A 24,222-nucleotide genomic window follows, 5' to 3' on the forward strand; every position below is an offset into this window, starting at 1 on the left:
TGACGACGTCACGTGTACCAAAATGGCCTCGTGCATGGAGAAGTTTGTCGGTATTTTTAAGCAAAAGTCAATCGCTGTCATTGGAATGGTTCATCTAAAAGCACTCCCAGGTGCGCGAGTTATTAGATAACACTCAATCCGTTTAAAAATAACATCTAAAAAAGATTTATGCATGATGATAATTAGCAAGTGCTCGTTTGTTACTCTCGATGGGCTATTTCACCACTGTCAATTGACATACCAATCAATACCTTTGCTAAAAAACATGTCTGGTCACGTCAAATGATCGAACCCAGGTTGTTATTATCTAGGTCAATACAACATTCCTATACTATACGCTACTTTTATAGATGATGCAGGAGGTATAAAATAGATCGCAAAATTAATTGAATAATAATACTTAATAGACGTAATAAATCATTTATTCAGTGGCCTACCTCAACTGAGTCAAGCCAGTTAATACATAAATGCATCAGTTGCATCAGCGGAAACAAAAATGCTTAATTCAGTAACAAAATTATATTTAATAATGACTGATTAATGCTGACAAAAATGTTGGTTAAATATTAAAAATAATACAAATATTTTAAAAAGTGCAAATTGAAGTAATATCAAATTTCACATACCTGGGTTGTTTATAATCTTAAATTCCAACAAATGTAGATGAAAGATACCACTTGATATCACAAATATTTTTAACAATTTTTGTTTACAAAAATACAATAAGCTTAGAGGCTTATATTTCCAACATTCCAAATATGAACTGCATCCAAAGTTTTTGGGTTGTAGATAAGAACAGCCGGCTTGTCTATAGAGTTGATTGGACACGTGCTTCATATTATATGCAAATATAGTCAACATTACTTGCATATCTATTAATATAGGTCAGAGGTCAAATAAACAACAGTGCTTGTCTACATATTGTTTGACTGGTTTTTAACTAATTATTTTTAAAATTAAAGATGAATGTTTTTTTGTTTGCAAGATGGACAGAGCTATCTGAATAAAGATTTTTGTTTCTTTTTTGAAACTTGTGTTTTATCAGTATCTGCGTTCATGCTGTATAATATGCAGGTTTAGACTTGCAAAGCTGAAGTGTGTTCTTATTTGTCGAGTTTGTTTCCATGCAGGCTTACTATATTTAAAAGACTGGTCATTGAAAAACTATAGTGCTGGGTGCTTTTTCAAGGAGTGTGGTGTACTAGCATCACAGAAATTGATCATTTGTGTTAGTTAGCATGTTAGATCTTTTTACAAAGCCATATAATTTAGAAACTGATTGCATATGAAATAAACCTAGTGAATCACATGTATTAGATATGTAAATTTACGTGCTGGTATATGAAGTGTGATTTAGCTTGAGATCAATACAGATATTTATGTACTTTGTGCATGGCAACTGGGCAACTAATTATTGGTGCTTATTATTTTTTATGCCGATTTTTATTTTATTTTTTATTTCCACTTTAGACTAGGCAATAAATAATTTTTTGGTGAAGTAGACAGACTGTTTAATAAAGTGTTTTTTTGTGATAGTGAGGTAATGGAGAAGGAATGTACCTGATATACAGTGTATTCATTTTGAGTACTTTGCCAACTACACTCAACTACCCCACCCCCAGTAGTACCTGATATACAGTGTATTCATTTTGAGTACTTGGCCAACTACCCTCAACTACCCCACCCCCAGTAGTACCTGACATACAGTGTATTCATTTTGAGTACTTGGCCAACTACCCTCAACTACCCCACCCCCAGTAGTACCTGACATACAGTGTATTCATTATGAGTACTTTACCAACTACCCTCAACTACCCCACCCCCAGTAGTACCTGACATACAGTGTGTTCATTATGAGTACTTGACCAACTACCCTCAACTACCCCACCCCCAGTAGTACCTGACATACAGTGTGTTCATTATGAGTACTTGACCAACTACCCTCAACTACCCCACCCCCAGTAGTACCTGACATACAGTGTATTCATTATGAGTACTTGACCAACTACCCTCAAGTACCCCACCCCCAGTAGTACCTGATATACAGTGTATTCATTATGAGTACTTGACCAACTACCCTCAACTACCCCACCCCCAGTAGTACCTGATATACAGTGTATTCATTATGAGTACTTGACCAACTACCCTCAGTTACCCCACCCCCAGTAGTACCTGACATACAGTGTATTCATTATGAGTACTTGGCCAACTACCCTCAACTACCCCAGCCACAGTAGTACCTGACATACAGTGTATTCATTATGAGTACTTGGTCAACTACCCTCAACTACCCCACCCCCAGTAGTACCTGATGTACAGTGTATTCATTATGAGTACTTGGCCAACTACCCTCAACTACCCCAGCCACAGTAGTACCTGACATACAGTGTATTCATTATGAGTACTTGGTCAACTACCCCAGCCCCAGTAGTACCTGACATACAGTGTATTCATTATGAGTACTTGGTCAACTACCCCACCCCCAATAATACCTGATATACAGTGTATTCATTATGAGTACTTGGCCAACTACCCCCAACTACCCCAGCCCCAATAGTACCTGACATACAGTGTATTCATTATGAGTACTTGGCCAACTACCCTCAACTACCCCACCCCAGTAGTACCTGACATACAGTGTATTCATTATGAGTACTTGGTCAACTACCCCACCCCAGTTGTACCTGACATACAGTGTATTCATTATGAGTACTTGACCAGCTACCCTCAACTACCCCACCCCCAGTAGTACCTGATATACAGTGTATTCATTATGAGGACTTGACCAACTACCCCACCCCAGTAGTACCTGACATACAGTGTATTCATTATGAGTACTTGACCAACTACCCCACCCCAGTAGTACCTGACATACAGTGTATTCATTATGAGTGCTTTGTCAACTACCCCACCCCAGTAGTACCTGACATACAGTGTTTTCATTATGAGTACTTGGCCATCTACCCCATCCCAGTAGTACCTGACATACAGTGTATTCATTATGAGTACTTGGTCAACTACCCCACCCCCAATAGTACCTGACATACAGTGTATTCATTATGAGTACTTGGCCAACTACCCTCAACTACCCCAGCCCCAATAGTACCTGACATACAGTGTATTCATTATGAGTACTTGGCCAACTACCCTCAACTACCCCACCCCAGTAGTACCTGACATACAGTGTATTCATTATGAGTACTTGGTCAACTACCCCAGCCCCAGTAGTACCTGACATACAGTGTATTCATTATGAGTACTTGACCAGCTACCCTCAACTACCCCACCCCCAGTAGTACCTGATATACAGTGTATTCATTATGAGGACTTGACCAACTACCCCACCCCAGTAGTACCTGACATACAGTGTATTCATTATGAGTACTTGACCAACTACCCCACCCCAGTAGTACCTGACATACAGTGTATTCATTATGAGTGCTTTGTCAACTACCCCACCCCAGTAGTACCTGACATACAGTGTATTCATTATGAGTACTTGGCCATCTACCCCACCCCAGTAGTACCTGACATACAGTGTATTCATTATGAGTACTTGGTCAACTACCCCACCCCCAATAGTACCTGACATACAGTGTATTCATTATGAGTACTTGGCCAACTACCCTCAACTACCCCAGCCCCAATAGTACCTGACATACAGTGTATTCATTATGAGTACTTGGCCAACTACCCTCAACTACCCCACCCCAGTAGTACCTGACATACAGTGTATTCATTATGAGTACTTGGTCAACTACCCCAGCCCCAGTAGTATCTGACATACAGTGTATTCATTATGAGTACTTGGTCAACTACCCCACCCCCAATAGTACCTGACATACAGTGTATTCATTATGAGTACTTGGCCAACTACCCTCAACTACCCCACCCCAGTAGTACCTGACATACAGTGTATTCATTATGAGTACTTGGTCAACTACCCCACCCCCAGTAGTACCTGACATACAGTGTATTCATTATGAGTACTTGACCAACTACCCTCAATTACCCCACCCCCAGTAGTACCTGACATACAGTGTATTCATTATGAGTACTTGACCAACTACCCTCAACTACCCCACCCCAGTAGTACCTGACATACAGTGTATTCATTATGAGTACTTTACCAACTACCCCACCCCAGTAGTACCTGACATAGTGTATTCATTATGAGTACTTGGCCAACTACCCCACCCCCAGTAGTACCTGACATACAGTGTATTCATTATGAGTACTTTGCCATCTACCCCACCCCAGTAGTACCTGACATACAGTGTATTCATTATGAGTACTTTGCCAACTACCCCACCCCAGTAGTACCTGACATACAGTGTATTCATTATGAGTACTTTGCCATCTACCCCACCCCAGTAGTACGAGTACTTGGCCAACTACCCCACCCCAGTAGTACCTGACATAGTGTATTCATTATGAGTACTTGGCCAACTACCCTCAACTACCCCACCCCCAGTAGTACCTGATATACAGTGTATTCATTATGAGTACTTGGCCAACTACCCTCAACTACCCTCAACTACCCCACCCCCAGTAGTACCTGACATACAGTGTATTCATTATGAGTACTTGGTCAACTACCCCCAACTACCCCACCCTAGTAGTACCTGACATACAATATATTCAATAGAAGTACTTGGCCAACTGCCAGTCAAACCTAACTTGGGAGACGATAATGTTTGTGGTAGGACAGTTACATTTAGTGGTGCCAGCCCAGGAGTTAGTCGAGCTATTTCAACATTAACTTGACAAGATCTGTGAAAAGTGATGATATTACAAAGATTGTGTGTGTATGGTTGGGGATTATGTTTAAATGGCTCGTTCCACGGTTCAGCTGAAAATAATCCATTGCTCTGATACTGATGATGTCAGTTACATGTGTGGTATTTTGAATATATATATATCCGACATGATTAATAATATAAAAATTTACTATAATCCTTTATAGTTAATTAATTAAGATTTTTAAGCAACCTCTGCTGCATGCCCCTAAATTAAATTTGTGGAGTGCAAAATGTGCTGCTCATTTGAACAAATCGCACCGCCCCTGCGCGTGCTGTAACCTCACCGTGGTGCAGGGGTGTAAAATTCTCTTTGAGAATGGCCAATACAGCACAAATTGAAGTTTAGAGTAAAATTCGGTGTCCGTAAAATTCTGTGATATTTGTATTTGTATTTATGCACAGTTCTTTACACTGTTTTTGTTTAAACCTTGAATTTTTATGTTGACGTTGATCATCACTTTATTTATTTGCATTACCATAGTTTGACACCCAATAGCCGATGTATTTTTCGTGCTGGGGTGTCGTTAAACATTCATTCATTCATTCATTCATTCAAATCGCACCGTCCCTCTAATACCAAATATTTTGAAAAGTTATGTTTTTTTCCCATGCTTAATATTTGAGGACTGATTTGTCATGCTCCTGGGTTTCATAAAACAAATGTTTGGTGATACAAAATAAATGTTATAAAAACAACACAAACAAATACCTGCATTCAATTTTATCTCTGACTAAAGCTCTGAAAATTCTGTACATTCTGAAGCCTATTTATGTAAATCATTATAATTACACGTTTTCTGCTGTTATACAATTTACTCTGTTCTGATTGGTCTCTAAAAATGTAATGTTATCCTTAAAGGGACAGACCCTAGTTTTTAAACACTCAGGCATATTTTTCACTATTAGAGCCGTTTATGATCACTGAAATCAAACATTGCTTATATTTTATTGTTTACAATATCCATTTCCGTACAACCGAAGTGTTTCTGGCCATCCTGGTGTTTCTAATACCACAAAATGCATTTTTTTAATATTTTTAAAAACACATGTGCGTCTGAGAAGTAAAGATTTATGGAGTCGCGTTTTTTTCTATTTTTAAGGGTATTTCAACATCACAGACTCTTGTTTCACTCTGTTGTATCCAAATTTGTTGCAGGTTTGTAAATTAACCAAACTTAGTGTCCATGTTTACGGGTTGAAACTAGGGTCTGTCCCTTTGAATAAACCTCAGAAAATGACATAAATATGTCAAATGGGAAGCCATGATGTAAAACTATAAAAGGGAATTAGAAAATAATTTATGTGTAGTTTTAACTAAAGAAGTGGTGGTGTTTGTCAAATGGGAAGCCATGATGTAAAACTGTAAAAGGGAATTAGAAAATAATTTATGTGTATTTTTAACTAAAGAAGTGGTGGTGTTTGTAATTATAAGAATTGTTTGTTATTTTTTGGTGAATTTATTGATATCTAACAGTGACAAATTCTATATATAATTGCTTCACTATGCTGTGCAATTTTATACAATTTGTGACTTGTTATAAATTGATAACTTCACAAAAGGTTACAAACAATTATTATATAAATCTGTTTGTCACAAATTTGTGATCACTGACTGCCAGCTCATGGTTGCCACACGTTTATAGGTGTTGGAAGGGGGTGAGTGTGTGTGTGTGTGGGGGGGGGGGGGGGGGTGAGGGAACGGAACCACTGACTAACTGTGAAGATATAAGACTCCATAAAAATAATACACCTGAGGTGGTGGAAATTTCGACCTGGGATGAGGCTTGCCGAAGATGAGATAATATTAATTATTCTCTCCCATTGCCCTCGCAGATGAAATTTCAATTAATTTGAATCAAATGGTGGCATCTTTGATTTATATGCAATTCGGGAAACACCTAGAAACCTGTGCAGGAAAAATATTTAAATTTAGAGTAAAAGTTGGTGCATTTTGTTATTGTGCCATCATTCAAGTTAATGTTTCTGAAAACAGTTAAAAGTATACTATTATGCTTGTATTGGTGTGAGTTTCTAAATATTTATTTATGTTTCGTTAGTAGAAAACACTAAACTAAAACAGTAATTGGAAATAGTTTTTACAACCAGCAGAAGTTCTGAGGAAAAGGTTAAGGAAAGAGCAGGTCATTTTATTGCATATAGAAAGAGGCAGTCATGGTCAAGGGGAGACAATTTAGTATCTTAAGTTACTTTAAGTTGATCTGAAATAAGTAATATATGTGAACACACTGAGGTGTACACATGTAAATAGTGGCTTGTTGCGCCCAGCAGCTAATGTATTTTCATGCTGTGTTTTCTCACTAAACATTTATTCATTTAAGATTACCATAATTATATTTCTATTCACACAAATGTGGATGGAACCAACTGGGCAAGACTTCTGAACGTTCCAGCATTCAGTTCATTCATGCTTAAGTTTAGGTTTAGGGTTAGGGTTTGTGATAGTACATGTATATTAGCATACATGCTGGAACGTTTGGAAGTCTTTCCTGGAACTGTTTCCATTCAGAAAAGGCTTCTAAAGTTACACAATTATTAACTTTAACACATTAATTTTATGCTAGATATTACCCAATCCAGTGTAAAAGTTCTGCAGTTTTCTACTGACTATAGCGCCCCAACCCCCCCCCCCCCCCCCACTCCGTTTCTCTACCCCTTTTCTTTTTATTCCTCTTTGTCCAAGTCTATGTAGGTCTGTTGTATTTTAATATGTATGCACTTGTAAAATGTAGGGAGAGATCTTGATATAGGCTAAGCTGTTGACCAGTCCCATTTTGTTTTGACAGAATAAATATTGTACAAACCTACTGATATAATAACAAACTGAACCACTAATTTTTGGTTAAGTCTGCACAGATATTTCTGTCAAATTAGGTGACTACCAACTTACCTTTTTATATTTGTGGAAATAAGATGGTTTGTCTACACTGAAGTCTTGAGGTATGTGAAAAGCCTGGTAGTATGTGTAGCAGCAGGGGACATTGAGAAATAAGGCTGAGTGCTACAGTAATTAGTCTGGCTTGCTAGCTGACCACTGGTTGTCATTATTAAGAGTCCAAGCTGAGTGTCTGCTTTAATCGCTCAACTTCTGATGTTGATAGGTGTCAGTTAGGTCTTTTAATAACTTGTATAGAACTGTCCTTGTTTGTCTTGTGGTTAAAGAAGGAAGGAAGGAAATATTTTATTTAATGACACACTCAACACATTTTATTTACTGTTATATGGCATCAGACTTATGGTTTTGAACCATACAGATATTGAGAAAGGTAACCTGCTGTCGCCACTTCATGGGCTACCCTTTTGGATTAGCAGCAAGGGATTTTTTATATGCACCATCCCACAGACAGGATAGTACATACCATGGCCTTTGTTACACCAATTGTGGAGCACTGGCTGGAATGAGAAATAGCCTTATCGGTCCACCGATGGGGATCGATCCTATACCAACCGCACAGCAAGCAAATGCTTTACCACTGGGCTACGTCGCGCCCCGTGTTGTGGTTAAGACCCCAGTCTTAATATTGGTAGGTACTGGGTTCGTTTTCCGTTGCCGACTCCAACCCAGAGCAAGTTTTAACAACTCAATGAGTATATATATAGGTGTAATTTATGAATCCAAAACCTTACACCATTCTATTAGAGGAACCCAAGTTTGTGTAATAACTGATTAAAAAACAAAACAAGTCAACAAAATAATCTAAACTCAATCATTTATTTATAAAGTAAAGTCATTCTGGAAGCAGGTTAACCAAAATAAATAAAGTTCTTACTATTAGGGCCCCTTTTAGAACTACACTAAAACAAACATAAGAGTGGAATTATCCTATAGCATTAACAACTAGCCACTAATCCACTGTCCTGAGCAGAAAGCCCAAATAGCTGAGGTGTGTTCCCAGGACAGTGTGTTTGAACCTTAATTGGATATAAGCATTAAAATAAGTATAAACAAAGAAACAACCCTATGTAGAGTGGAGGAGAGGTAATTGAAACATTACCTTGTTTTTATAAGCAGAAAACCAGTCACTGAATCATAGGTTGTGCCCACAACAGACGTGCTTGAACAGTTTTCTAATGAAAGAATGACATAAATGTCCCATACCCACTGAGTGATTCTGTTTTGGCTATCCAGCAGCTGTACCAATGCGTAACAGTGTTAATTAATGTCTAAATATGAATCTGATTGTGGTGCAGTGTTCTATTTGTTATTGCTTTGAGTGTTCACCACAGTACATAGAGGATAATACATGAGCTACATGTACCAGTTATTATCAAATTTATGTCACAAGTGAAATCATTTTCACTTATCATGAGCTTTAGCAAGTCACAAATGAAAATTATTTCATGAGAGAATTAAATTTGATGATAACTGGTATTGAGTTTGTTATTCTATTTATTACACCAAATGTTTTCTGCTTTAAATTCCTTTAATCCTCGATATCCATGCAATGTTAAAGAAATAGAGAAATGATGTAAACTACTTTACATACTTTTCTGAGTATTGCTATAATGTTGTATTTTATTTATGTGTACAGACAATAAAAAAACCTAAGTTTTATTTATTCTGTTCAAAAAATGTGTAAGGAATTTTATTACATACCTATTCAATCTTACTATAGTGATAAAGACATTTTTAAACCATGTAATAAATTTATTTTGTATTACACGTATGTGCAATCTGGATCGGAACTTTTAAATGGGGAATTCCGTTTTAATTTTTACTGAAATTGGCGCCTTTTATTTATTGACGTCATATATGATTTACAAATTACATCACATCGTATTTGAAACATTACACAAGGCTGCCGCAGAGTATGATTCTTAACGTTAAGTAAATCCATGAAAGGAGTTTTGATCATAGATTTAACAAAGTGTTGTTATGACGTTAAATTAAAAACCGTTTTTGTAAAACATAAAAGAAGGTATGTAATAAATACAGAACTTCACATACATGGTTTTCGCTTCCTGTTTATTGCACTCATTTATTTTGTGAAAGAACATACCACTTGACTGCTATGCGGTCTTGTGGTATATATTCTTGTGCAAAATAAACTCGTGCAATAAATAGGAAGCAAAAATCAACGTACCGGGGTATGTGAAGTTCTGTATATGTTTTAAAAGGCCAAATGCAAACTCTTTAAAGTACGTCTCGTCATTTTGTACGTTTGCCAAATTGTGATATCATATTTAATTCTGATGAAGTCATTGGTTTTGTAAGCACCAACTCGTCCAATAATTTTTTATGTTACACCAATGCAACTGTTAAAGGCAAAAACATTTAAATAAATTGTGTTTTTGTTTTTAATTTTTTAGTTTTTTGTCTTTTTTTGTTTTGTTCATTTAGTGTTTAATATATGGGGCACCATATCAGACACACTATTCAATGTTATAGATTTAGATCATTTGGGTTACACAAGTGTTTATGTACCCTGGAAGTTACAAAGGTGGGTTATTTTTTCCAATCACATAAATATATTATTAAATATTGACCTTCCTGTCTCCTCTCCACATTCCCTCCAAGTTAATTACATTGCCTACAGTACGTTACCGAAATAATGTTTCTGTTTGTAAGTATTGTTAGATTAGCCATGTTTAATGGAGTATTTGCTGATTTCAGGAACTCCACGACACCACTGTTCTGTAAAAGAGATTATCAACATAGCCAGTAATGAAGCGAAGATTTACAAAGATGCTGGTGTGGTATGTTCACAGTGCTCACAGATTTGTATTTTCACAATGGTTTTCATGTCTGTTTGACACATGTTTCAGTTTTTGACTCTTGTGATGTGTTCCATGTTTTCTGTCAGGGTGTCTGATCATCTACCTCTGTGGTTAATGTTTGTCAAAAGTTGATATGTATTTACCTTGCCACTTATTGCTCGGTCTCAATGTGTAAAGAGGTGAAGGTGGGATTCTCACATACGACTTGCAATACTTTGTGCACATGTTAAATTTATGTAACGTGTGATCAGTGAGAATATGTGGTTTAAATGTTCTATACATCACCACAGTAATGGAAGGAAGGAAATGTTTTATTTAACGACGCACTCAACACATTTTATTTACAGTTATATGGCGTCAGACATATGGTTAAGGACCACGCAGATATTGAGAGAGGAAACCCGCTGTCACCACTTCATGGGCTACTCTTTTCGATTAGCAGCAAGGGATCTTTTATATGCACCATCCCATAGACAGGATAGCACATACCAAGGCCTTTGATGTACCAGTCGTAGTGCACTGGCTGGAGTGAAATAGCCCACTGACGGGGATCGATCCCTAACCGACCACACATCAAGCAAGCGCTTTACCACTGGGCTACGTCTCGCTCCCCACAGTAATGGATGACTATAGTTAGATATATAATAAATTGATAAATATTGATAAATAAATGCAGTTTGTTTACTTTGACATATATTTTCCTAAATATGTTTTTTCAAATATCTGTAGCAAAATTTTAGTACTATATTTCATTTCAACTTATTTTCGTGCTTATATCCAATTAAGGTTCAAGCATGCTGTCCTAGGCACATCTCAGCTATCTGGGCTGTCTGTCCAGGACAGTGGGTTAGTTGGTTAGTGAGAGAGAAAAGGATGTAGTGGCATTACACCTACCCATTGAGCCCTTAAGAACTCGCTCTGGGTTGGAGCCAGTACCGGTCTGCGAACCCAGTACCTATCAGCCTGTAGTCTGATGGCTTAACCACTGCACTATCGAGGCGGGTTTGAGTACTATTGTTAATGTTCATGAACCTGGGGTAACCACTATTTTTATATAACATTCCCAGAGTTACCTCCCTGCCATTTCAAATGACCTACCACTTTGACTGTTGGCTTAGTCTTTATAGATTTTTAATCAGACTAGTCTTTAAAGACTATTTGTTTCAATGATTGTTACCTTAAATGTTTTAGAGATATCTATTGTGCATCTATCTCTTCCCGTTCCTTTTTCCTCTTTCATCTTCACTTACCTCAAATCTTTAACCTTACCCTCTCTTACCTCTCCTCTCCCCTCACCCTCTCTCCCCTTCCCTCTTCACTTACCCCACTGTCTCACTACATTTCCATCTTTGGTTGCCTCCCTTTTCACTTACCCCAAACTTTCTCTCTCTCTTCCCATTTCACTTACCTCAACCTCTCACTCCCTTTCCTTTTCACTTACCTCACCCTCTCTCACTAGCTTCCCTTTTCACTTACCTGACCCTCTCACTCCCTTTCCTTTTCACTTACCTCAACCTCTCACTCCCTTTCCTTTTCACTTGCCTCAACCTCTCACTCCCTTTCCTTTTCACTTGCCTCAACCTCTCACTCCCTTTCCTTTTCACTTACCTCACCCTCTCTCACTAGCTTCCCTTTTCAGTTACCGAAACCTCTCACTCCCTTCCCTTTTCACTTACCTCACCCTCTCTCACTAGCTTCCCTTTTCACTTACCTCACCCTCTTTCACTAGCTTCCCTTTTCACTTACCTGACCCTCTCACTCCCTTTCCTTTTCACTTACCTCAACCTCTCACTCCCTTTCCTTTTCACTTACCTCAACCTCTCACTCCCTTCCCTTTTCACTTACCTCACCCTCTCTCACTCCCTTCCCTTATTTCACTTCTTCTATCACTCTCCCCTTCCTTCTTAACATAGCTCTCCCTTTCCCCATCTTTCTTCACTTACCTCACCCTTTCAAATTCCACTTCCCTCTTCACTTACCCCACCCTCTCTCCTCTCTCCCCTCGTCACTTACCTCACCCTCTCACTATGTAGACCACAGGATACCCCCAAACAGAAACCCCTAATACAAATACTATAGTTACATATATGATGTTACTATAACATATCTGACGTTATTGTTTGGGGATACCTGTAATGTAGACCAAGTGTTAAAATAACCACATGTTAAACACCAAATAGCCATGCTTTAAACTGAGCTAAGGTGTTGATACACAGACATTCCTTTCTTTCCTTTAGTGTTTTTCTCATTGTTTCAATGAATAAATGAATGAATGTTTAATAACCGCTGAGAATGAGAAACCCCACTTGTATTGATGGGTGTTAAGTGAAGCTCATACGATGAACTACAGCAGTCAAATCTGATTTTAATAATGCAAAATTTTGGTTGAACAATTTTTGTGTATCCATCATCATTGATAAAAATCATCATTATATTAGTACTATGATTAATAGCTATCATTATCATTGTGATTGTTATTTCTATTACCATTGTCATTTATCATCATCATCATCATCATCATCATCATCATCATCATCATCATTACTATTACTATAACTATTACTATAATTGTTGCTATTATTATTGTTACAGGATGCTGTAATGATAGAAAACATGCATGACATTCCCTACCTACACACAAGCCAGGTGGGCCCGGAGATAACGTCGACAATGTCTGTGGTATGTGCCGAAGTGAGGAAAGTTTTCTACCCAGGCCCTGTCGGAATCCAGATGTTAGCTGGAGCTAACCACCAATCGATGGCTGTCGCCAAGGCAGCTGGTAATTTTGTTTTAAAACTATCATCTCATCTGTCCATCCGTCTGTCCATCCGTCCATCCATCCATCCATCCATCCATCCATCCATCCATCCATCCATCCACCCACCCACCCACTCATCCATCCATCCATCCATCCATCCATCCATCCATCCATCCATCCATCCATCCATCCATCCATCCATCCATCCATCCATCCATCCATCCATCCATCCATCCATCCACTCACCCATCCACTCACCTGTCCGTCCGTCCGTCTGTCCATCCATCCATTCATCCATCCACTCGCTCATCCAACCATCCATCCATCCATCCATCCATTCATCCATCCATCCCCATCTATCCGTCTGTCTGTCCATCCATCTACTTGTTCATCCATCCATATATGTATACCCTCGCCCATCCATCCATCTGTCCATCCATCAGTTCATCCGTCCGTCCGTCCAGCTAGCTACCCACCCAAATACCCAACCACCCATCTATCTAGCCACACACCCATCCATTCACCCACTCATCCAGGCATGCATGTATGCTTGCCTGATGAGAGGTTTCTGTAATATTACACAAGTTATATGTAACAAGATTTTTAGTTATATGTAATACGTTATGTGTAATGAGAGTTCTATATAACAGAGCTGTAGAATAGAAAGTGTACATGTGAGTGTTTTACAGATCTTCAGTTTATTCGTGCTGAGGGGTTTGTGTTTTCCCACGTAGCCGATGAGGGGTTGATGAATGCGTGTGCAGGCGAGTTGATGCGATACCGCAAACACATCGAAGCTGACGATATTCTCGTCTTCACGGACATCAAGAAAAAACACAGGTTTGTTTACTTCTCATACTAGGTGGGGGCATGGGTGGGGTATGGGTGGGATGTGGGTGGGGCATGGGTGGGGCATGGGAGGGGCAGAATGTGGCTCAGTGGTAGATAAATCGTCTGAGATACGATGGGTCACAGGATCGGTTGTTCTTTATGGATTATTTATATATATATATTATTCCCATCATTGCTTCATAACTGGTACAACCAAGGCCATGGTATTTAGAAAGTGCATATAAAAGATATCTTGCTGTTTTATTGGTAAGAGTAGTCTGTGTGGCAGCAGCAGGTTTCCTAATATTTAGTAGTGACATTGTAAGACACCAAAATGGGATTGTCTAGTGATGCGTGTAAGTTGTACTGTGGTTCACAATGTAATACCATTATATTATTCCCAAAACATGTACTCACTGGTAGATATCCACTGTATTACACAAACGAAAGGTTAATATTGGAATATTTATTTTCAGTGCACATGCCATAACACAAGATGTCAATATTGCTGATACAGCGAAAGCAGCTGAGTTCTTTATGAGCGACGGAGTTATCCTCACAGGGGGCGCCACTGGAGAACCAGCCAGTACTGACGAACTTAAAAGTAATTTATTAAATCCTTTTCCTTCTAAATCTTCTTCCTTCTGATTCTTTCCCTCTTCTTCGCTATTTTCTCTGTTCTTGTTTAAATCGCGGATCATAATTTTTATTTTTTTATTACCCATATATGTGATCAAATATATGGGTAATATTTTTTTTATATCTGTACAGTGTATAGATTAATTCTACAGCCACTGATTGGTTGGTTTAAAAATAATAATGTTTGGTTGGTTGGTTGCCACAGCTGGAGCTTCACTTTCATTCATATAATGTTTTCATTCATGAGTCAGATTACACATACGCTATATGATCTACAAAGATTTTCAGAACATTTTTTACTCGTTTGTTTCATAAATATGTAATGATATATTTTCATAATAGGCCAGGAGCATTAGCCAAAATATAACAAGCACCCGGAAAAAATAAGTAGAAAGCTGAATTGTGAATTATGTATTATTATAGCTCTAAAGTAAAGAACTGCCTGTTTTTTGAGCTGATTATTAGCTATGTTGGTAGCCATCTTGAATTATTTCAGATGGAATTGAAACATATTTGCACCCCTTGAATTCAGCACACTCCAAACATGGATTTACACATTGAAATTATTGTTCTGAAGCCTATGGTTGTGCAGTTATAGACATTTCCCCATCTTGAATTTTAAAAAATGCCACAGGGTAGAATTTGCAGAACTTTGTGATGTTGGTACAGGTATGACTTTCTGGAGCTCTACTAAAAAATTCAGCTTTCTGCTATTTTTTTCCAGGTTATATGCTAATTCTCCTGGCCTATAAGTAGCGGCTTTAGTAACATAGAAAAATAATTATTTTCTAATGTAACCACAGCTGTTTTATTTTGTATCGTAAACATTTGGCTGTAAAAAAGAATGTTGTTATGCCATGACATCACTTACATTTTGTCAAGTAATGCGCATAAGATTATATGTCTAATCACAGCTGTATTATTTTGTATAATGGAATGTGATGGCATTGTTGTAAACTGCAGAAATTTTTTAAAATTAAAAATAATTTAAAATTGACATTGTGTAATAAAGAGAATAACCAACTCGCTACGAGGAGTTACTAATTATCTGTTCCTCATGAATGAATGTTGTAAAACCCTCGCTCGGGACAGATAATTAGTAATTCCTTGTAGCTCATTAGTTATTGTCTAAGTATTATAGATCACTGTCCAAGTACATCTGCCGGTTTGTAATTTTCATGGCCATGTCTCAATAATTTATTTTAACCTGTACGTTCGTGTAAGTCAACGTGTTCTGCTTGTATATCCTGACTCCATATATGCAAATGCATGTGTTGAACTTGAGTCTGAATCAGTTTCTGTTAATTTTGTTATTTTTTAAAGGTTTTTTGTTGTTTAGAACAAGGATATATATGTAAAGCACTGATTCAAGGCTCCAAACCGCGACACTGCTATATGATCTGGGACAATAATTTTTTTTTTTTTAAAAGAAGAAAAGTTATTACATTCTGTAATATTTTTAATTTGGGGTGTTTAAATGAAATGTTTTGGGGCATTGCACCTAGGAGACCTATCTTTACAATTCTGGTAGGATTAGTCTTACGGTATCTGTGTTGTCACTAAAATGTTAATCAAAGTTTGGTTTATTTAACAACGGCACTAGAGCACATTGATTAATTAATTGTTGACTATTGGATGCCAAACCTTTGGTAATTCTGAGGAAACCCGCTACATTTTCCTAATGCAGTAAGGGATCTTTTATATGCACTTTCCCACAAACAGGAAAGCACATACCACAGCCTTTGACCAGTTGTGGTGCACTGGTTGGGACAAGAAAAACCCCAGTCAGTTGATTGAATCCACCAAGGTTGTTCAATCCTGCGATGCAAGCATTCAATCAACTGAGCTAAATCCCGCCCATGTTGTCACTAAAAATCTTATTTCTGGCAGCACCATCAACATCGCCAGAATAGTAGAAAGCGAGTATGTACTACTATCATTTTTTAAAAACTTAGGTGAATGAACAGTCACACTCCTCAGAATTCTTAGGAGGGTGGGGTAAGGGAAAATTGATATAGCATTAAAATAACAAAACTAATTGTATTTCAACGTATAAAAAGTAGGCAAGGAAATTTGGATTTGTTCTTAGATACACAAACTGACTAAATCTGAAAATACAATATTCAGTTCATTAAAAGGAACACAAGGATGTTTTTATCATTGTGGAGTGGATTCAATAAACAGTTAAAATTACTAAGGTCGTAAAAAGAAAAATGACCAGCCACAAGTGGGGTTTATTTAAACAGGGAGTGGTTTATTTAAACAGGGAGTGGTTTACACCCTTAGACTGAAGTGACAGAGTTGCACAGTTGTGCTCATGTATGTGTATAGAGATTATTATACGAGCTTGTGTGTCGTACTGATTTTACGAAACGAGTGTCAGGAGTATTGTATTGTGAAAGTGAGAAAGAAAGAAATGTTTTATTTAATGACGCACTCAACACATTTTATTTACGGTTATATGGCGTCAGACATATGGTTAAGGACCACACAGATTTTTGAGAGGAAACCCACTGTCTCCACTACATGGGCTACTCTTCCGATTAGCAGCAAGGGATCTTTTATTTGCACTTCCCACAGGCAGGATAGCACAAACCATGCCTTTGTTGAACCAGTTATGGATCACTGGTCGGTGCAAGTGGTTTACACCTACCCATTGAGCCTTGCGGAGCACTCACTCAGGGTTTGGAGTCGGTATCTGGATTAAAAATCCCATGCCTCGACTGGGATCCGAACCCAGTACCTACCAGCCTGTAGACCGATGGCCTGCCACGACGCCACCGAGGCCGGTGTGTGAAAGTGAGAGTAATACATGAATCCTGACACGAGTTTCGTAAAATCAGTACAACTCACACGCGAGTGTAATAATTTCTTTATTATCCATATTATTATTGTTGTTTTCTTTATGAATAACAAGACCCAACTCAAAATGTTTCAGCCACAACTAGAATGAGACGACGAAATGACGTCATATTTCAAATGTACAGTCTGAGCTAGGACTAGAGAAGCAACATCATGTTATGATGTCGCTTCCCAAAATTACGTCATTACACTTGTTATTACACGTGTGCTTCATATGATTATTATTAACTCGGTTATGTTGAACCATATGGATAATAAAGCAACATATACACAAACTGCAGTTAACTAAATTGTCAAACAAGTCAAAACTTATATGCTTATCTTTCCTTTTCTATTTTCTCAAATCTTCTGTCACAACTCCTTCTACCTTCTACCACCTCTCTGTGTCTGCTGTCAGTAGTGTGCACTTCTGTATATCACCATATTATAATAGCCAACTCCTGTAAATACCATTATGAGAAGAGCTAGGGATTGGCCAATACACATAATCAACAAAATAATATGTCTAAGAAAATACAACAAAATATTGGCGTGTACGGAAATATGATACTAATGAAAACTTGTCGGTCGTTCTAGACTTCAAAACCTTACTGTTGTATTATTTAACCAGTATTTTTAACAGCCTCTATTAAGTCTTATGCCATTGTCCATTTGTTTGTTTAATACTTCACTTGATGATTGGAATGGTGAGGTTGTGAACAAGCTTCATGCTGTCAAGCCAGTCTTGGGAGAGTGGCAGTCCTCCTATAGGCAGTACAGGGAGGATGAAATAGTCTTGTGTCGTGCCCGCATCGGTCATACATACATGACTTATTCATTTATTTTGAAGAAGGATCCTCCACCTCAGTTTACTCTGGTGCCACATCTGACAGAAACTAGAAAAGATATATTTTGTTAGAAGAAATGTGATGGAATCATTTTAATTCCATCCCAAACTTTTGTTGCAATTTCTTCGTGATACTGAATTTTATTTAAAATTTTAATTTTACCTATCTGTGATATTTGTATTTAAATTTTTTACAGTTCTTTACAATGTGTTTTACTTTAACTGTTGGATTTTTATATTGAGGTGTCGTTATCCTTCCTTCCTTCCTTCCTTCCTTCCTTCCTTCCTTCCTTCCTTCCTTCTTTCCTTCCTTTTCCTTCCTTCCTTCCTTCCTTCCTTCCTTCCTTCATTAATCCATTCATTCATTCATATATTTTATTTGAGAAAGAAAATCAATTTCATTTTATTTTTATTGTGTCGCCAAGTATTATTATTATTTGGTGCCAATTGTGTCACATGATCGGAACGGTCATTAATTATTTTTATGACCACTGATATTTTGTCCTCATTTGCAGATTTAATTGGTCAGAACTGATTTTAACTTACCGTCATTGTTGATTCTGCAATTCCTAATAAATGATTAGAAACTATCTTTTATAAGAGATATCACCACTCAAAAAAAAACCAGAAGAGGTAGTGTTCATCATTGCAATTATCTGTTGTGGGTGTTAAATAGTATTTACACCTCCGTATAAAAGTGAAACTACATTTATCAGCTAGCAATGTCAATGCAATCAATTCAGTTGAAAAAATATAGTAATAAAACAACACAGCAAAGTTAGTTTTTGTTCATTGTACTTTGATTGGTTCACAAAAACAAATTCCAATGATTGACTGTTACATGAGACTGACATTATCTCCATTGGGGGCGGGATCTAGCTCAGTCGGTTGAGTGCTCGCCTGAGGTGTTTACGTCGCAGGATCGAACCACCTCAGTGAATCCGTTCAACTGATTTGGTTTTTTCTCGCTCCAACAAGTGCACCACAACTGTACAAAGGCCGTGGTATGTGCTTTTCTGTATGTGGGAATGTGCATATAAAAGATCCCTTGCTGCATTAAGAAAAATGTAACAGGTTTCCTCTGTTGACTACCAGTCGAAATTACCAAATGCTTGACATCCAATAGCTGATGATTAATTAATCAATGTGCTCTAGTGGTGTTGGATATATCTATATTTTTGTCCATTTCAACTACATAAAAGTCAAGTTGGCTTATACACTATTCCAACCTTTTTGTACCAGATATTGAGGGGCAAACTATAGGGTTGGCTTATTCAGAGTCGGCTAATATATGGTATATTTCACTAGTTGCACCCTGTGTGTGCTGTAACTTCACCGTGGTGCAGGGGTGTAACATTCTCTTTGAAAATGGCCAATACACCACAAAATTTAAATTTTGAGTAAAAGTCAGTATCTATCTGTGATATTTTTATTTTTGCACAGTTCTTTATACTGTGTTTATATTTAAATCTTGAATTTTTATATTGATGTTGATCTTAACTTTGTTTGCATTACCATAGTTTGACACCCGATAGCCGATGTATTTTTCGTGCTGGGGTGTCATTAAACATTCATTCATTCATTCATTCATTCACTAGTTGCATGTTTAAAAAGTGTAATTCTGTTACAAAATCAAGATGATTTTTGCTTAGTTTACATTCATGACATTGTTGAAATAGGCCTGGGGGCGAATTCACAAATATCTCTTAGGCTCTGCTAGACAGAAAGCATCGTCTTTGTAAGTCTTTTAGCATTGCACTGCGAGATCGCAAAGTTGCAAGAGTTTAGTGAATCAAGCCCCTGACTTATCACATAAACATACAGATTTCATCCATGTAAACACTCACTTAAGTACTTAGAAAATAAATAACGAGCTACAAGGAATTACGAATTATCTGTCCCGAGTGAATGAATGTTGTAAAACCCTCTCCAACGACTTGGGTTTACCAACATTCATTCACAAGGAACCGATCATTCGTAAGTCCTTGTAGTGAGTTGGTTATTCTCTTTATTACCCATTGTCACTTTTAACTGGTTTTTAACGGTAAAATTCCTCTGCAGTCTACAACAAAGCCATCAACCATTATGTAATAATATAATTTTACGTGCATTACTTGACATAATGTAAGTGATATCATGGCATAACGGCATTCTTTTTACAGCCAAATATTTACTGTACAAAATAATACGACTGTGATTGCATTAGAAAATAATAATTTTTTCTATGCTGCTTATGAAAATATACCATTTTATGTTTATGAAACAAATGAGTCAACATTTTTCTGAAAATCTTTGTAGATCGTATAATGTAATATGACTCCTGAACGGAAACATTATATGAATGAAAGTGAAGTTCCAGTCCTAGCAAGAAACCAACCAAACATCATGATTTCTAAGCCAGCCAATCAATCTGCACACTGTGAAGAGTTGAAAAAGAAATTACCCCTATTGCCTATTTGAGCCCATATGGGTTATAAATGTTTATATACAACTAGTAAATGTTATTTCTTTTCACTTTGTCCTGACCTTTAACCTTTGGCACATTCCCCAGAGGTCAGGTTATGTTTTCAATAAAAGAGAAAATTATTAAAATTTTCTTCATTTCTTCTTAACTTGACCTGACCTAGGCTAGAAGTCAGTTTAAGTGTTCAATAAAGGAGAAAAGGTTTCTGCATTTTACATGTTCGGAATGACTTGTAAATCTGTATGGTATATGGAGCACAGATATTTATGATATAAAACAGCTCTCAACTTGTATACCTAAGAGTTTTAAGATAATACAGTAAAGTACAGTAAAGTACAGTAAAGTACTTTTAGAACGAACACGCTTACAAAAAACTACCGGTTAGAACGAACTGATTATAAAGTCCCATTTTTTCCCCCCTATATGGTATTAATAAATTGTAATGTATAGAAAAAAATATGTATAGCGAATTAACTGTTAAAATTAACCAATTTGTTTGTTAAAATTGTGAATTTCAGTGTAAATTAGTGTGTATACAACAAACTGATGATACGGTTTTATCTTATTTGTATGTTATCTGTCAGTAGCATTAACGGCAATGCATCCAAAACAACTGCACTGATATTGGTGATGATAAATGGGGAAAAAAAAAAATCCACTAGTCCTTGTGTTTAAATTTTAAAAATCCAAAATGGCCGACTTCCTGAATGAAAATGGCTAACTTGCACAAATGTGTTTAACGAACTACTGCTATAACGAACCAGTGTGTCTGGTCCCTTGCAGTTCGTTATAAGAGTACTTTACTGTATTCTTATAATGAACAGGAAGGGACCATGATAATTAGTTTGTTCTAAAAGAGTAAAGAGTAAAGTTTGTTTTATTTAACGACGCCACTAGAGCACATTGATTTTTTATTTTATCATCAGCTATTGGATGTCAAACATATGGTCATTCTGACACTGTTTTGTTTTAAAAAGGAAACCCGCTGTCGCCACATAGGCTACTCTTTTATGACAGGCAGCAAGGGATCTTTTATTTGCACTTCCCACAGGCAGGATAGCACAATCCATGGACTTCGTTGAACCAGTTATGGATCACTGGTCAGTGCAAGTGGTTTACACCTACCCATTGAGCCTTGTGGAGCACTCACTCAGGGTTTGGAGTCGGTATCTGGATTAAAAATCGCATGCCTTGACTGGGATCTGAACCCAGTACCTACCAGCCTGTAGACCGATGGCCTAACTACGACGCCACTGAGGCCGGTCTAGTTTGTTCTATGCAGTAGTTCGTTCTAAGCATGTTCTTTATAAATGTACTTTACTGTATCAACTTGTGCTCTGAACTCATTGTGTATTTCTTTGTTAACAGGTGTCGTCAACAGTGTAAACATCCCCATTCTAGTCGGATCGGGAATAACGACAGCAAATGTTGTCCAGTACAAGAGCGCACACGCACTCATCGTCGGCTCTCACCTGAAGAAAGAAGGAAAGTGGTACAACGACCTTGACAGGGAGCGTATTTCTCGATTCATGGAGCAAGTGAAAGACGTTCGAGCCAACAAGATCACCGAGTCTACTCTGATCATCTGAGTTGACAGATGTGTAACACCAAGTAGACATGTGGCTGGAAATTAGACCTGGGCGGTATACCGTATATGCCATTCAGTATCGGTATCATGTCAATACAGAGTTACTATACTGAGTAAATCTCAAAATCCAGAAATTTCTGTATTGAATTTTTTTTACCGTCATTTAGTAAAGCACTAACAATATATCTGATGAATGCAAAATGGCTCAAAAGAAGAAAGATATGAGGGTCTTGTGTATGGAATTTTATGTTATTTTAAGTGAATTTAGTGGGTGAGCCTTAACTCGAGCCTGCATTTAAAGCTGAGTATACCAAAAATACGCTTGATAAATGTATCACTATCAGTATCGTGTAAATAACAAATACTGTACTGATACTACGGTAAATCATGCCAAAAATACTGATACTGATACCGATACTGAACCTGAAATTTCAATACCGCCCAGCACTACTGAAAATACATGTGGTGTAAATACTGTGTAACAAAAGCGTTGTAAAAATTTCATATGCGGCTATGCAGTATCACAATTTTACATGTTGCTATGCCGTATCACAATTTTACATGTCGCTATGCAGAATCACAATTTTGCAAACTGTTATGCAATATCACCATTGTAACTGCCATTATGCAATGTCACAATTTTACATATAATACAACTGTGCAATATTATATAGCTCTATAGGAAATACCTTATGGTTAACACTCCTTTGATGTGTTGGTAGTGTTTGAAGGCTGCCATAGTCATAAAAACACATTATTGTCTAGATTTCTTGCAAGCTAAAATTTTAAGTGTTTTTTTGTCACTAATTTCAAATAGGCTAGACATAAAAAGAAGAACAAAATGTTTCGAAAACATTTAAATGTTCTATTTTTATGAGGTGTAAGTATATTATAGACACAGGTTCTGACAATGATAGTAAAAACTTACAAATAAAGTTATAATTTATGTAACAATTCAAGACTGTAAGAATGATATTTGAAGTAAAACAGAGCTCAAACTATGTGTGGGACAGATGCTCCTGTTCAATTTAAGTTTTTAGATAACCTAAAATGCAGTTTCCTAGCATGTGAAGAACAAAATAGCAATGTTTAGGAATTTGTTTTCATCCATTTTAAACTATGTTTATTGACATATGTAGCAGGATAAAAAGTAAACTGTGTGGTCTTTAGATACAGGTAGGGTGGGATGTGGCCAGTGGTAAAACGCTCGCCTAATGCACGGTCGGTCAATAATCGATACCTGTCGGTGGGCCCATTGGGCTATTTCATGCTCTAGCCAGTGCACCACTGGTATATCAAAGGCCACGGTATGTGCTATCCTGACTGGGATGGTGCATATAAAAGATCCCTTGCTACTAATGGAAAAATGTAGCAGATTTCCTCTCTGAGACTATGTCAGAATTACTAAATGTTTGACATCCAATAGCGGATGATTAATAAATCAATGTACTCTAGTTGTGTCATTAAACATAACAAACTATTTAAGTAGATTTATTCCGCAGTCACTGTATTCATTGTCAATATATGATGACTAGATAAATCTCTATATTTTTGTTCAGTGACCAAAAATATAGGTCACGTGACATAAGCCCGACTCGACTTGGAGTATTTCAGATTAGATTTTCAATAAACATACTTTATTTTTTAGTACAGTAAATGCAAATAAATTTTAGTTTTGCGATAACAATACAAAACTTATGTTTGTTTACGAATTGG

The 24,222-nt window shown here is 37.2% G+C and overlaps 1 protein-coding gene across 1 annotated transcript; it reads left to right on the plus strand.

Moving 5' to 3' along the window:
• The first annotated feature begins 23 nt into the window (after window positions 1-23).
• LOC121388939 (uncharacterized protein F13E9.13, mitochondrial-like) lies at window positions 24-23,867 on the plus strand. Its single transcript, XM_041520486.1, has 6 exons — window positions 24-110; window positions 10,435-10,517; window positions 13,131-13,317; window positions 13,986-14,136; window positions 14,604-14,731; window positions 22,287-23,867. The coding sequence occupies exons 1-6, from the start codon at window positions 35-37 to the stop codon at window positions 22,505-22,507; spliced, it is 846 nt and encodes a 281-aa protein (XP_041376420.1). The 5' UTR covers window positions 24-34; the 3' UTR covers window positions 22,508-23,867.
• The last annotated feature ends 355 nt before the right edge of the window (window positions 23,868-24,222 follow it).

This window comes from Gigantopelta aegis, chromosome 14 (genome assembly GCF_016097555.1).
Source record: "Gigantopelta aegis isolate Gae_Host chromosome 14, Gae_host_genome, whole genome shotgun sequence".
Classification (NCBI taxonomy): domain Eukaryota; kingdom Metazoa; phylum Mollusca; class Gastropoda; order Neomphalida; family Peltospiridae; genus Gigantopelta; species Gigantopelta aegis.